The 15734-nt window shown below is 41.5% G+C and overlaps 1 protein-coding gene across 1 annotated transcript in view; it reads left to right on the top strand.

The window, feature by feature from the left end:
* The first annotated feature begins 1371 nt into the window (after positions 1-1371).
* Positions 1372-15734, top strand: part of mgat5 (alpha-1,6-mannosylglycoprotein 6-beta-N-acetylglucosaminyltransferase) — a 75608-nt gene continuing 61245 nt past the window's right edge. Inside the window, exons 1-2 of the mRNA XM_070855439.1 lie at positions 1372-1489; positions 13223-13696. Of these exons, the coding sequence (XP_070711540.1) occupies positions 13456-13696 (241 nt within the window). The 5' untranslated portion in view covers positions 1372-1489; positions 13223-13455. The remainder of the gene's footprint in view (positions 1490-13222; positions 13697-15734) is intronic.

Here is a 15734-nt window from a genome sequence, read left to right as displayed (position 1 = left end):
ATGCGTGCCTCACAGGAAATCAAGTTGTTACTGTGTTCCATAGTGAAAATGTGTGTGTGTAACACTGACTAGTAAATGCACCTTTCATGCTGAGTCCTGGAAACATGTTCATCATGAGCCTCATACATGCTGCACTTGTCGTGTGAACATGTATCCTACATTTACAATGACTGACCTCTCATAATCACCATATTCTCACGATCAGTGGGCAGGAATAAACAAAGGGAAACCTTGAATGCAGGCACTTGAGGATGAACAATACATTTCCCTTTCACTTTTTAAAACTTTTAACAAATACAAAACCTAATGTAGCTTCTAAAATGATTCAGTAACTCAGCTGGGTTTCAGCATCTCCACATAAAAATGCATGAGGCCTGTTGCTGTGAGGTCTGAGGATGCTGGAGCGTCTGAAAGCCAGCAGATGGCAGTAAACACAAAGCTTTCACTGGTCTGCAGCAGCATGAACTTCCAATATAGTGTAGTTCAGGATCGCTCTGTCTCATGTCGCCCCCCTTCCGTTTGCCTACCTTGCTGTGGCAAATGTCAAATGGCAAACTGAAGCTCGGTTACTGTGGCCTACATCTCTACCCACCACACAGGCCTGACAGTTTAGATTTTAGATTAAAACATGTAGATTAAAATGCAAACTCTGTCACAACTGTCTCTAGTTTCCATTATTCTCATGCAAAGGAGAGAGGGACAGTTGTATCTCATTTCTGTATGTCCTTTGTTTTAATGAATCGAAAAATTTAGCAAACATTACTGTAAATAAATCATACAAAGTCTATATGAAGTCTTGATACCTTCTGTATTGCTATCAATTATTTTTTCTGGAAGTATCTAATTACAGAATTGTTTATGCACAAATCCAGTATTATAGTGGGGGGATGAGTATAAACCTCTAACTTACGTACTGCAATTGTGATGTAAAAGTAGCCGCAGTGTAGAAATACATAGGTGCAAGCAAAAGTTTTACTTTTTCCTTTAAAGTTTTACTTAAGTAAATGTAGAAATTTATCAGCATCAAAATTCACTTTCAGAATATGGCATGTCAGGTTATTGTTTTACATTTATTGAAGCATTAGTATGCAGCTGTTAAAGGTGGGTCTACAGCTCTTATCTCAACTAACAGTAATACATCATGATATATTTGTTAACCATATTTTGTAGTATCGATCTGAATGTGATGGAGCACAAGTATAAAGTAGAAGAAAATAGGAATAAAGCATGCCAAAATTACTCTTGAGTAAATGTAGTTAGGGATCATCCACCATGCTCAACCCTTTTTCTGCGGGGTGTGAACACGCAGACGCTCCCTAAGCCGCCTCCCGTGCTGCCAGTGGGCAGAGCGAACACACAGAGGCTCGTGTACTGAGGCAGGAATCTCATCTCCCCAGTCTGCCCAGCACAGCGACGTCTTCCCCGGGATTTTAACTGCAATTACCGCCCCACGACACCACGTTTGGCTGCGGACTGCCACCACAAAAAGGTAAGCTCCGATCTGTCCGCGTAACAACCCCGGTGATCGTTATTTTTCCGCTCCGTTGTTGAGGAAATATCGCTGAAAGAGGAGGCGCAGTGTTGAGCTGAGTGCTCGGGAGTGGGCGACTTGTCATTGCGGCTGTTTTGTTGTGAATTGTGTGGTGGTCGACCGAGGCAGCTAGTTAGCCGTCTCAAGCCTCAAAATAAGGCGATTGTTGGCAGAAACGGCGGTAGCTTGTGTGTAAAGTGGGCTAGCCTCTCTAAAGCGACCCTGCACGGTACCAGGGCTGATCAGCTAACGTTAACGCTAGCTGAATTTATTACAGCCAGTTGGGGAATCACGGCGGTGATCGCCGCAGCGAGCAGGGGGTCCCATTGTTATTACACGGCAGGTTTAGCTAGCTTACAGAAGAAGTGATAGGGACACAGTGGGATCATGCAGGCATTCATCCAGGCCGAATAGCAGCACTGACTCGGAAACATCTCTTGAACAGGTTGCTCACGTATAACATTCAAGTCCAAGTGATCGGCAGCTCCTCCAGGTTAAAGTGCCTGTTTACTGCAGCGCTTCGTTAATGATATAAAGCAGCTATTGTGCGACTCCCACCACACGTGCTTTGAGCTATTTTAAGCGGTTATTACTCCACTTTGTGTCCGATATTCACCAAGGGGAAATCAGGTGACATTTACTGCTGCACTCAAAGTTGCACTTTGTTGAATGCTTCTATAGTTTAAACAGACACTTGGTGGTAAAACAGTAACCAGGCGGTTCACCTTGGCGCACACACGAGCCAGGGAGACATCCAGTGTCTCCTCCGGGGTGAGATGATGTAGCGTTTTGGTGGCACAGACTCAGACAACAGGCTGTGAAAGTTAGTCATGTTACTTTATGCCCTGTAGGCCCACAGTTGCTTCTTTGGAAATGCTTAGCTAGAGGGATCTGTTTTTTTTTTTGACCAGCTTCACACAAATAAACACCTGCTATGAAGTGAGCCAAGGCTGTCAAGGAGGCACTGTTTGCTATAACTTATTATGCATTATGGTAGAGTTGCATTCACAGATTGCTTCACGTGTTTGTTGAGGAGCTGCAAGATTAGGGAAACCTGAAATGTGTAATCAGGCAGTGAGAGTGAGAGGCTTGATTTCCGGCTCTGGTTTGTGTCAGCCCACCATTTCCGAAGCCCTTAGCTCACCAGTGCAGTCCAGTAATTTTCAGTCTGCACCCGGAGTAGTCTCATGTAATCAGGTTACAGCATGCTGATTTGATTATATGAGATGCATCTTGTGTCATTATCATGCAGGCTGCAAATGTGATTGTGTCTACTTTCAACAAGGAGCTCGTCAAAATGTCTTTTAAGAGGCTTCTGATAGGGTTTTTACAGATGATCAGCAACACAGAGTTTGGAATACATTTCCCTGCTCAGACGGTTAAGTATATATTATCTTATTCAATGTGACCCAGTAGATACTTCCCTCTTCTCTGCTTACGATCCTCGACTGTAGGCTGAGTGAGCGTAGTGACCATCCCGAGGTGAGCCACCAACTGCCCCTGGCTTTATAAAGAGCTCTTTCAGCCACCTTTTTGCCGGAGCCCTTGGGATTATAAATCCTGAGGAAAAGGAGCTTTGCTTCGGTGGCATGCTTCACTGGCAAGAAATCGTTGGACGTTGTGTGTATGTGTGTGTGTATGTGTGAGTGAGAGAGGGGGGGCTTGGGTGGAGGGCCAGCAGAGGCAGTGGAGGGATGAGGAAGGGGGGATTGAAGATGGAGAGGTCGGGGAGAACTGGGCTGTGGTGATGGATGCCATGCAGGGAAGTGGAACACTTGGCCTTTCTGTGATTAAAGGCCTCCTGTTCTCTCAGGACAACCCCCCCCCCCCACACACACACACACCTGTCTACTTTTACTTGAGGTCAGACTGTGGCATAAAATCAGCTTTTTAGAAGAAGATTGTGCCATGTTAGTTGTTCTTTAGCCTGAAACCCCACTCCATCTAGACACTCCACTCTGAAGAGGCTCTCTCCCATCATGCAACACACACTTGCTTCTTTACAGTCAGTCTACTGTTTGGGGCTCTGCTGTTGCAAAGCTCTCATTTATTCGTGCTGCACATCTGAGCTGTGGAGAGATGTTCACTGGTAGGGCAAGTCACATAAACCTACAGTAAATCCTCTTGAAAAGCTGTTTTCACATCCAGGGCAATGACTAAAAGGCTGAAGAGGTAATAAAAGGAAGATTAGGGATTTTCAAAAGGCCTCCACTGTAACCTCAAACATTAATCACGTCCTCAATTTCATGCCTGGTTTTTGTCTCAGAGGCTGTTGAAAGATTTCACTCATAGGTGGAACTGTAAAACTCCTCAAACCTGGAGCACCAGAATAACTGGATGCTCCGTTTAAGGAAACCACAACCGCAGTTGGCCCAAATAATGTGGCAATAACAGCAGGCTAACATAAACTACTGTCAGTTGGTCTTAGTCATAGTGACTACTATGCTGTCAGGAGTTTGTGCTCATACAGATTGTGTAGAGCTGATAGTCATTTAAGTCTTCAATGAGTTTATGTAGCTACTTCAACAGAAAGAGGAAGCAAATGTTGGAGTTTGTGTTGTTGCATTTTATGTCACTCACATTGATGAACAGTGAGAACATTTTGCCACTCCTGACTTCTTTAAAGGGTTTTAGAGGATTTGGATTGCATTAAGAGTGAAAACCAGAATTAGGATTAGTTGTATGTTTGGGAAAGTGGTTTTGGGTTAGGGGTTTTGGATTATTGTAGTCAGTGACGACCCTCACAGGCGTGGGGATATTAACGTGTGTCTGTTAGCATGCAACAGTTATTTATTCTTAAATGCAGCACTTAGTTCTGATTTGCTATTATGCTTCATTTAATTTTGCTTTAAGAGTACATTCATCTAAGATTCTTATGTGTGTGTGTGTGCATCTTTTTTACTGTATATATTGTCCTTTACATACTGTGTTGCCATAACAACAGAGACTGTGGTGATGACAAGAAAAAGGAAATGCCACGTCTACTTTCAGCAGCTCATCTGCAACACACTTGTTGCCGAGCGTGTTTTTCACATACAGGTCATGTTCAGGGGGTCTTGTCCTCTCCCTCTCATCTCAGGGCATGTTGTGGCAGGTTAAACCTGTCTGTGCTAGTGTGAGGAAAGTGATGCCTTGGTAGTGTTGTTCGGCTTGTGCTCTGATTTTTCAAGTGTTTGTAACAAGCATGTCTTATCACCACATCCTTTAAAGCAACAAAAGGAACCAGTAAATCATGTTTTCCAGTGTGCAAAGAGTTACTGTCACTCTCTCTGTCACTTCCTTTGTCGTCTGGTTTTGCTTTTTGTTTTTTGTGTCTTAGAAAATACTGTGAAGCTGGACATGGTGTGTCTCAAATTTCTTCTTACAAAAAAATGCATGCATGTCCACAAAAGCAAGACATTTGCAGACATGGTACAATTTCAAAAAAAGGAATCCAAATGCCAACACTGACAGAAGATTGGCTTCCTTTTCCATGATGATGGGGTGAAATTAAGCATGTTGTGTTTCTCCTGGCTCCAGAAGTGCTGAGGCAGGTCCTTTTGTGAAGACAGTTTTACGGATTGTCACCAGTGTGGGATGAATGCTATCATATCTTTGCATCCACTCTGGGTGTTTAAGCTGCTCCACCAGAGCGACCTGCTCCTTGGTCCTCCGCGGACACACAGCTGATTAGGTAAAGGCTTCCAGGGTGGAGGTGGAGCTGGACTTATGCCCGTGAAGGTTGAGGTTGTCAGGTGCTGGGCTCTAAACACAATGGCTCACAGTGTGTTACTGAGTAGCCTCCTTCCTGTAAGGATAACCTGATCATGTAAATTAGTAGGAGATTTTCATTAATTGGTACATAATTGAACATAGAATTCACTTTTTAGTGAGTCTTAATGAGATTAAAATCCTTCTTGGAAACAAAGCACTTGTTTGGCAGCACGTTTCAAGGACATAGAAGGGTAGAAGAAGATGCACAGCACAACAATGGTTCCCAAAGAGTACCTTTAGTGCTACATATTGAATAACATGTCACTAGAAGATATTACATGAACTATATTTTTATATTACGGAGGAAATAAGCAATAAACATAAAGGTCAGTGCGTTAAAAACACTTTTATTCTGCTGTTATGCTGCAGCTGAGATTGATAATGGCAGCTCACAGTTGTAGTGAAGCAACGCATTTTCAGGCGTGTTCGTTTCAGGTGCACAGCGGTCAGGATGAGCAAATGTTAGAGCAGCTTTGGGAGATTTGTCACTGTTAAAAGATCTCAAAGAAATGGCGATACATACATCTCAACAGTTAATACAGTTTGAGACGACAGAACCTGAGCTGACCAGAGGAATGAAAAGCAGACTGTCCAGTTAGCGTTAAGTGGAGGAGAGTAATGTAATATCCTCTACAGGACAAGCTGTCAAATGCTGCAGTGATGAGGAGAAAGATGCACCTAAAATGAGACTTAAATATCAAATATCATATTTCCTGTATAGAAGTCCACATAGTCAGCTTTATTTCAAATGGCAGTCCTATCAGACAGATTGAGGAGGATGGTGGTGAGTAAAGGAGAGAGACATAGACAGGAGGACATCTGATTTGAATGCTCAACAAAGGGCCTAGTTTTGTTAGCCTAACCAGCAGCTTGTTTACTTTGAGAGCTGTTTTTTTTATGTCTCATGTAAATGAATGTGCGCTTGTGTTCATAGTAATGAGGGTTTTACTTCTGATAGTGGTGGCACTTGGCATCACCATCCTCATTCATCTTATCACCTATTACCAACATAAAGTAGTGTTTTTTATTTGTTCATATATTTATGAGGGTTATAAAAGTTATAGAAAGGTTTTTTTTTCTGTTAATCTGTGAAACCTTGAAAGTGGCGCCCTTGAAGACCTGTTTGAGCCCATCAGTGACTCAATAAAGAACACATTAACATTGATCTGGGTGCCTCTCACATTTGAGATGACTTCGCTGCAGGGAGAGCCTGTCTCAACCACGTTGTCACCTCCTGATATTTGGTTACGAGCTGGATTCACACCAGGAAGGTGGTGAAGCTGCAGCAGCAGGGTCTGTTTCTCTGGAGGGCCTAATGAATAATTAAGAGGCGGGGCTTATGTGAAGAAGTCCATTAAGATGCAGAGTCACACCGGTCTCCATGGTAGCAGGGCCATATTATCAGGATCACGTCTTCTTTGGCCAGGGAACAGGAGAACTAGCACAATCTTAGGCTGGGAGAGGATAGACGCCGACCGGAATGAGGAATGTCAATTTCCTACATGAGTTTTTGAAATGATACCACAAAATAATCCCAAAACCGGAGCCTCTGAGCTCCTGAGCTAAATGGAAGGCTGAGGCAGCATCAGCGAGAGAAAAAGGTGGGCTAAACTAACGTTAGGCATGAGGACATCTTGAATGATCATATTTCTAAAAATGTCTGTACATGTTCATTGGCTTTAGTCTTTGGAGAAGTTTGGATGTTATATGGGACGGAGCTTATTAATAGTGACCTGGTTAGACTATTAGTTGATTGAAAGGATTAATCTGCAAGAATTCAAATAATGGATTACTCATTAAAAAAATTATAAGCAAATATTGCAAATAGGCCCCCATCCTCAGAAGCACATATTTTCTGGTTTTAGTCCATTATTTTAAATTGAATAGTTGATCATTTATCGACTATTGGCTTTCACACCTCATGTGTTTAAACAAATGCTAGGAGGGTGTGAAAGCTGTCTGTCGAGCTGTGGTGTGGTTTATTTGTGGTGTGAAAGCAAAACGGTCCAAGCACAGGATTTTATGTGAGCACATACAGGATTTTAGCATTAATTATTCACAAAGCTGAACTACCATCAAATCCATGTCCTGACCATGACATGTCAAGGAAGCTCCCTTACAAGCAATAATGATCTATAATCTATGAGCAGTGTATGCTTATTCAAATCACTTGGAAACCATGGTAACATGCATGCGTGTCAGTGTGTTAGTGTGATAGTCCCCTTAATATTATGGTACAAGTTATTCCTTTTTTAACTCCTTCTGACATCAGAGAATCTAGAGTAAACAAGTAATATGTGGTAAAGTGCAGCATGAAACACTGCCAGTCAGACTTTGATTGATTCCAAAACTAAAAGGCAACAATGCATCATTTGTCCGTTAATCGTTTGGTCTATAGAATTTTCTAAAACAAAGACAAATACCCGTCATAATAGCACTGAGGCCACGGTGGCTTCATCAGGTTTCTTGTTTTGTCTTCAGTCCAAAACATTTACTATAGTGTAAGAAAAGCAGGAAATTCTTACATTTGTAAAACATGAGCTGTTTTCAATCAATCACCATCATGGATAAATCACTTAATTGATTAATTGTTGCAGCTCTAAACAACAGAAAAGATGTTGCCATGGGAAATGCAAAAGACACCCTTCATTATGTGCTGATAAACCAACCAACCAACCGATTTGATCCAGAAAATAATGAGATAGATGAATCAACAATGAAAATAATCTTTGGTTGCTGCCCCAAGGCACAGCATGGGCTATTTTACAGCTCATTGTTAGAGTACTGACTATCGTACCTGCTCTTTGAAAAGAAAAAAGCTCTGAAGTTACCTGTGTGTGAGAAGTTGAGCTCTATGAGAGCCTATTTATATTCAGGAGAAAAATGGATACTTTTTCAAAGTTGATCCATAATTGATTTCACTACTTTCTGTGGTTATGCAACAAGCTCTTAGTGTATGTTATTTCAGTTCAGGAGAATGCTCTCTCTTTTAGACCTGGAGTAATGCACTGGAATTAATCCAGACCTCCCTCAGCCTGCTTCACCTTTATGGAATAGACATACTTTTAAGGAAGTTATTTTCAGCTCTGATCATCGACACAAAGCAAATGGACAGAGTCTTTACCTCGCTCAGCCATCTGGCCCGCTCCCAACAGTTCAGCCTATGACAGAACAAGGGCAAAGGCTATGTGATTAGGACTGTGCTGGAAAGATATTAAAGCCTGAGATGATTATTTTGACTATGATGCGATATCATTGTTAACTCTAAATCCCTGCAGCTTTACCATAAACCAGTTACGTCTGCAGGGACAATAAACCGAGCACACACGACAGCTGCAACATACAGGAATACCACTCATTGTAAACATTCATGTTTGATGGTGCTATGGCATCGTATAGGGATTTGATAATTAGGACAGGTGTTTCTAAAAGCCGAAATCTGGAAAAAGCAAGGTTTTACTTATGTAAATGCTTCACCAGGGTTTGCTCCGTTGCCAATGAATTAGAAATTCACTTTCAGCCAAATAATGAACTTATCTTTGTTTCTGGGTGAACATTGCATCTGCCTTCCACTTCGCTTTGTTCCCATCACTGACTATTTTAGTTACTGTATTCTTTCTATCTCTCCTCTGATTTGTACTTTGTAGTAACATTGTCATGGATTTATTTAGAGTTTTTGCATTCATAATGCAGTTCTTGCCAGAAAATCGGACGACCAGCTGCTTGACCTTCCAGATACATATGTATTTAACTTGTTAATCACTTGTCACACCTCGATTGCTAACAGATGGTCTCCATCCTACTTGTTGTGCGACTACTAAAAAGCAATCAGTTGCACCAGTAATAAGTGAGAGTCTTGGCGTTCTACAGTGCTTAAATATAAAACGTCATCAATGCTCATCTGTAATTTTCCTGCCAGATAGTAGAGCAGAGTCTCCCCTTCTCCTGTCAGACTGGGTGTGCCAGAGGGGTCGATACTAAACAGAACAACAAATGCAGTTTTCTAGCTGAAATTTCACCCCCTTTGTCCCTGAAAGGGAAAAGGTCCTTTGTAGCAGATTTGAGAGGACACTCTTTTCTCTCAGGCTTGAATGATTCAATTGTTTCTGTCTTCACCACTTCTTGGACCGAGGGCTGTGTGCGCCGCTACTTCTTCCAACAATGGAAAACCCATTCAGCAGGTTGTTATGTTATCATCTCAAGTTGCGAAGGATCATATATTCTGCAACCTCAGCTGGCTGTCAACACATAGAGTTTCACTGGGCTGCTGCTGCTGTGAGCCAGAGGGCTCCCTGCCAGACAAATTAAGATCCTGAATTAGAAACCAGAAGGTAACTGAGAGGAGATATATGCACCGCTGGGTGTGGGCTGCATCGCCATCACCCCTTTCTCTACAGATTATAGAACACAGCCTGTGATTGGAAAGCTTCCTAACAAAGGAGCAATGCTGCGTGATCAGTTTCAGTTTTAAATAAGATGGATAGACACAGGAAATCAGGCCAGACGAGAGCCAGCTCCGACTGAGGTGGTGTGTACTCAGAAAGTGAAGCGGTGGAGTCACTGTTCTGTGTTGGTTTTGGCGCGTGCTTCTTGCAGTGATGTACCACAGGGCAGTCTGTGCAGCGTTCCTCTCTGATAAACAGCTCCAAAGCCTGCCATCCTTGTCTGCGCCCAACCAGCGAGGGCTGCCAGCCTTTTCCTGCTCTCCTCCAAGCCAGTGAGTCCCAAGCAATGAGAGACATCCGATGTTATCAGTGCTGCAGATTGCACAGCGCTACTGCCAAGGGCTTGTCTCATGAATTCACAGTGCAGTGCAGAGATTTTTTATTTCCACGGAAAGCCTTGTTTGGCACGCATCATAAAGCAAATTAAAGTAGTTTCTTTTTTTAAGTTTTAAGGGAAAAAGATATAGGACTTTGCATTTGTCCTTGTCTTCATACAAACAATACAGTATTTATCCCAGCTCTGTAAAAATGTATAAAAAGATCACTGTGTGATGGAAACAAACATGAGCCTTTGTCTTAAACGACTGAACAGTTATGGTGTGTGATAACCTGCTGTGAGATTCCAGCCCCGTTGAAAGCTGCTTGCAGCTGTCTCTGACCTATTTATGGAGCTGATGGATGTAAGGTGAAAAGAGCCTTTTGTGTGGCTTCCTTTTGTGTTCCTTGGGAGGGTGCCGAGGATTTTCTGCGCTGATACAACCATCTTTGCTGTGCCTCATTCTAAATGCTGATTATCTGTGAGATCAGTAAATACACTGATTAAAATATGGACAGGTGAAAGATTTTCAGTTGGAGCTCAGTGTATTATTGGGTCGTTATTGCAGTGTTGTGGCTGTAAAGGCGTCCGTGGTCCTGACCTGGTTAGAGCCGCTTTGAAAGAGCATAAGAAAGACGCAGTTCAAAAGCAAGGCTGCTAAAATCCCCTCCCCACACTTAGCCTCATTTACAGCTACAGTGGTTGAATGCAGATGAGAAAACATCTAACATCTTTTTCTTTTGGCTCGATTGCATGCGGGAAAGTTTTTTTTGTTGCTTAATGCCTAAAGGCAGATGCATTTATTTAACTGTGCACAAATTGCCTTGAGGTTGTCAGTTAAGAATTGCTGAACTGTTTAACAGCTTCATAATTGCTGAAGGGCAGCTTTTTTACATTCCGTTTGATGGTTTTGGCAAAATTAATTGTGTTCAATCACCAATATAGATACCAAACATTAAAACAGCATATTACAATTGAATATTTTCATTAATGAGCATGATGGGCTTTATTGTCACAGATCTATGAAGCTGCTCACACAGTTGTTTAATATGTATGGCTTTTTAAGTATATTATTTATTAATGTATTCCCTCTGATCTCATCAAGCCTGTAAAGGTATGCCTGTTAATAGAATGTTACATGTGTTAGTTGTTTACATACAGCTCTGAGCGGAAAAACCAACTGCCTTGTTGCAATTACACTGATGGTATGGGAAGTTTTACTTGACAAACAATACAAATGTTTTCTGCTGCTACAAATGTGCGTCAACAAACTGTGCATAGTCAGTAGCAGCCTTAAAGGGTTTAAGGTGGTACTGAGACCGTTAAACTAAAAGTTGCAGGGGCAGGAAATGACGAGGGACTTGTGGTTCTTGTGAAAATGGCTCTAACACTAACTGTTTGTTTGATAAAATGGTGGCTTGTTTCAAAGAAATGCTGTGCTGTTTTCATTCAGTGGTTTAGCTGATCAGGGATCAGATTGCACACCTAGATGCATCTTCTCTGTGGTTGTATGTGTTGAAATTGCTGGAGGTGTTGCTTTTCTGAGGAAATTCGACTGCCACTATCACACCGGGGACAGACTCTGTAGGGACTCTTTCTGACTTCACCAGATTCAGCTCATATTGCATGTTCATTTATGCCTTTTCAGCATCTGGCTAAAATGTGTCTGAAACCACCTCCAGAGACAGTTTGAACTTCTCTCTGTTTTATCTATTGAAAAATGAACAATCTTTGAACCATTGGTTGGACTATACCAGCCATTTGTCAACATTACCCTGGGCCCTGTGAACTTCTGATGGCTACACTTGGTAGACTAAATGATTGACAGGTTAATCAATAATTAAGCTGATTTTTAGTTGTAGCCTTAGTTTTACTTACTTGAGGTACAGAGTTGCAGCTCTGAACAACACAAATGACTGAAGTCAAGTGAAACTTGACTTCACCTTGTGGGTGACCTTTTACCTTCTCCAGATTTTCCTTTTCTTTAGTGAGAGTAAATGAGTTAACCTTTGACATTTTTTACACGTGCACATGCTCAGCCACTCACTCACAGTCCAAAGGGACAGCTTCCTCCATTTGCCTAGCAGAAAGATATGGCAAAAAAATCAAAATGTAATAACAGAAAAGCATGTATTTAAAATTCTGTTTGTGTTCTTGCTTGTCAGTGAGGAAGATAGATTGTAAGCTATCCAAATGTTTATATTTTGAGGTAGCTATAAACCCTCTTGCATAAATTCCATACAGCCCCATCAATCACAATGTCAGATCGTGCTATCTGGGCGAGACAGGGCTGTTCTGTGTAACCTCTCTTTCAAGAGTCAGAGAAGCATTAAACTTTAAATTACTTATCTTGTTTGTAGCCAGTATTACTCTGTATTTCTTCCACATCAGACATAATCTATAGCACCGTATTCTACTTTTGAAAGAAAGGATTTTACTTGGATGTGGCAAAATTCATATATTATTGACAGAACAAGGCAAGGAGAGGTTTTCCCTGGCTCACTATACTGTGTGCCTCCATTCAGCTGCTCCCATCTAGTCAAATTAACACAGTTTGGTGCATCACCATCCTGTGTGCGTACTGTAGGAGCTTCCACACAGTGTGCCTCTGTGCTGTGTGGTCTGCTGCAGTTATAAGCTGGCTGCTCTACTTGAAATAACAAACTGGAGATCTGTACTACACTCACGTCAAATTCATTCTCACCCATCCACGGCCAGATCCTCATTCTCTAAAATCTGTTCAAGTGAACGTGATGAAGCCCACCTGCACTGTTTTTCAGCATTCGTAATGATGCATTTCAGAAGGTAGTTTAACCTCACTGAGGCTTTCCTTACAGAGTAGGACAGAAAGTTTAAGCTTGAGGGAAATTTGAATGAATGATTTCATAAAGACAGATTTCTAACTTTAATTTAGTGCTTTTATATAATTGTAAATTGAATAGTAGGGGAGTGGATAATAATAATAATAATTATAATAATAATAGAATAGTCAGACAAAGTAAGCTATATGATGGTGTTATTTTGGTATTTTTCTTTATTTTCACTGTTATATTTTTCAGTTTCTTCATTATGGCTGAAGCTGCTTACTCGTTGATCAATTATCAGACCCTATAGTGTTTATCAGACCAGCTAACTCACCACACATCTCTGTTTCCTCTCTGTCTGTCTTCTCTGCAGCAGGATGCAACAGGTCAAACACAGTCCACTGAAATGCTACTGAGCAATGAGGATGGGTAAGAGAGGGAAATCCCGCTGGTGAGGCCGCACACCACCCCCCAAAGACCTCTGCAGTTACACCGACGGACACAGTCATGCACCACCTGCCCTCCTGATTCTCCTCCCTGACCTCTGCACCCTTGCTCGGTCAAATCAGAGTCACAGCAGCCCAGACGACTCCCTGGCAAGTCAGCATGGCTACACCCTTCCTGTGGAAGCTGTCATCCCAGAAGCTGGGCTTCTTCCTGGTCAGCTTTGGGTTCATCTGGGGCATGATGCTGCTGCATTTCACCATCCAGCAGCGAGCGAGCCATGAGAACAGTGCTGTGCTGAGGCAGCAGATCCTGGACCTCAGCAAGCGCTACATCAAGGCCCTGGCTGAGGAGAACCAAAGTGTCATGGATGGGCCCTATGTGGGTACCATGACAGCTTATGGTGAGTAGCCAGCTCTCTAACTGCAGTTCACGTATGCTCCTTATAACTTGAATATAACCTGAGTATCATCACGGTTTAAGTCTTTCACAGTAAAGTGTCAGTAACAAGGTAATCCAGTGACAGTTGTCTTTACATGAATGTATAATCTACAAAGTGGTAATAACTAATTCTGCCTGGTGAATATTTTCCCAGGTGTCTGACATAGATTAGCCTCTTATTAGCCTAACAAAATTAATGTAGTTATTGATGTTCCATGAAGTGTTTGTCATTTTCACAACATCACTACCAGGCAATGAAACAACGAAAGAGGCGCCCATAACAGAATTATGATGTAGAGCTGGTCTTTCCTCTCCTTTTACATCTTCCTTAAATTGGATTGAGTTGATCCATGTGTCTGCCTCTTGAGCAGGCACAACATTGCCTATATTCAGGAAAACTTGTCTGGGAGATTTAACGCTGATACAGCTGCGTCGGAGCATAACTCCTTAATAGCAAAGGTCCAGAAGACCCATCAATAAGTTATTCATGCCATTAATAGACCTGTATGGCTCGATGGGAGGCTTCATTAGAAACCTGAGATTGGAATTGATTATTCTCTAATGCCCAGAGAAACAGGAGGATACAGTAAAGCTCCAGGAGATTAAATCAGCTCCCAGAGAATGTAAAGAAGACACTGGAGTACACATAGAAACAAGTGCACTGCGTACTTGTGCAGTGTTTTAAGTTTACAGGTCTTTCTTTAGTAGGAGCGTTGGTCATGTTTATTTAAAGGTACTTGCAAACTTTTAACCCACAATGCAAAGTTCATACCATACTGAAATTAAAGGCTGTGTTTTCCCTTAACTCAGTTTGAAGCACATTAAACGTCAACATCTGTCTTTTAATCCAGTAATTAGTAATAAGTAATTTAACATAACCTGGTATTAATAACTCAAGATGAAGAATATTCTTTTTCTATTTAAACTCTTCAGTGCCTAAATTGAAGGAATGGCGGGGTTACAGTTCACTGTGATTATACCTTATATGATTACATGTGGCAAATAAATTCGTTGATTATTGAGTAAGATAAATTCGTACAGCTGTAACTCCTCAGACATGTACTTTTTTCTCTAAGAGGAGAAACAGTGCCGATATACTTCACTCAGAAAGTAGTAATCCATATCATTAATCTTGATTAATTTAGGTTTAACATGATCTAAGCCCCCACACTCGATAGATTTCCCTGTAACATCATCCAGAGTTTCCAGGGAACAGTGTCCTGTCCAGTTTGTTCCCTTCTATGATGGATTGATTTTCACAGTGCTGACGGAGCTGCAGCACAGTCTGCTGACCTCCGTCCAATATCACATCAAAATCCATTTCATGTCCTTGATTAGATAGGGAGGCAGCAGGATACTTTGTGCTTCCTGTGTTCAATCACTTGGTCGATGATTTGCCCCAATACGATTTGTAATGAGTTTAAGGGGAAACAGGGTTTCCTCCTTTGCTGCCCATAAATGACCCATAACATCTTAATGCATGTAAATTTAATATTGTATCTCCTGAAAGCCCATTTGGAGGACAGTTGGAACATCGCTCTATTAGTATGAAACACACCTGTTGAAAAGCATGAAACAAATATTTATTTACAGATAAATATAGTATGTCTCAAGTTAATTTTAAAGTATCTTCATATTATCTTTCTCATCCTATCGACATCTTTTTGAAATATGAACCGTTTCATAAACATACGATCTCAAGGATTTAGGGAACCAAATTTGCATCCTTTTGATGAATATTTTAAGACATTTCAACTTTCTATGCCCTCTTGAATCTTCCACATTTCAATATTATACATTTTACTGAATCACAACTGGCCGAAGGTACTAGTATATTGTGACAGATAACACAAATCGACTTAGTGATGTTTTTATTTTGGCCACAATTAAGATTTATTGGGACAGCTTCTTTTTAACACCTCAGACCTGTGATTTCTACACAGGTCTGAGAAATGAAGACCCAACCTGAGGATTCAAGTTCAGCTCATTATACTTGCAGA

This window comes from Pempheris klunzingeri, chromosome 24 (assembly GCF_042242105.1).
Source record: "Pempheris klunzingeri isolate RE-2024b chromosome 24, fPemKlu1.hap1, whole genome shotgun sequence".
NCBI lineage: Eukaryota > Metazoa > Chordata > Actinopteri > Acropomatiformes > Pempheridae > Pempheris > Pempheris klunzingeri.
Note: the sequence above shows the minus strand (reverse complement) of the source record. Positions and strands in the feature narration are given on the sequence as shown.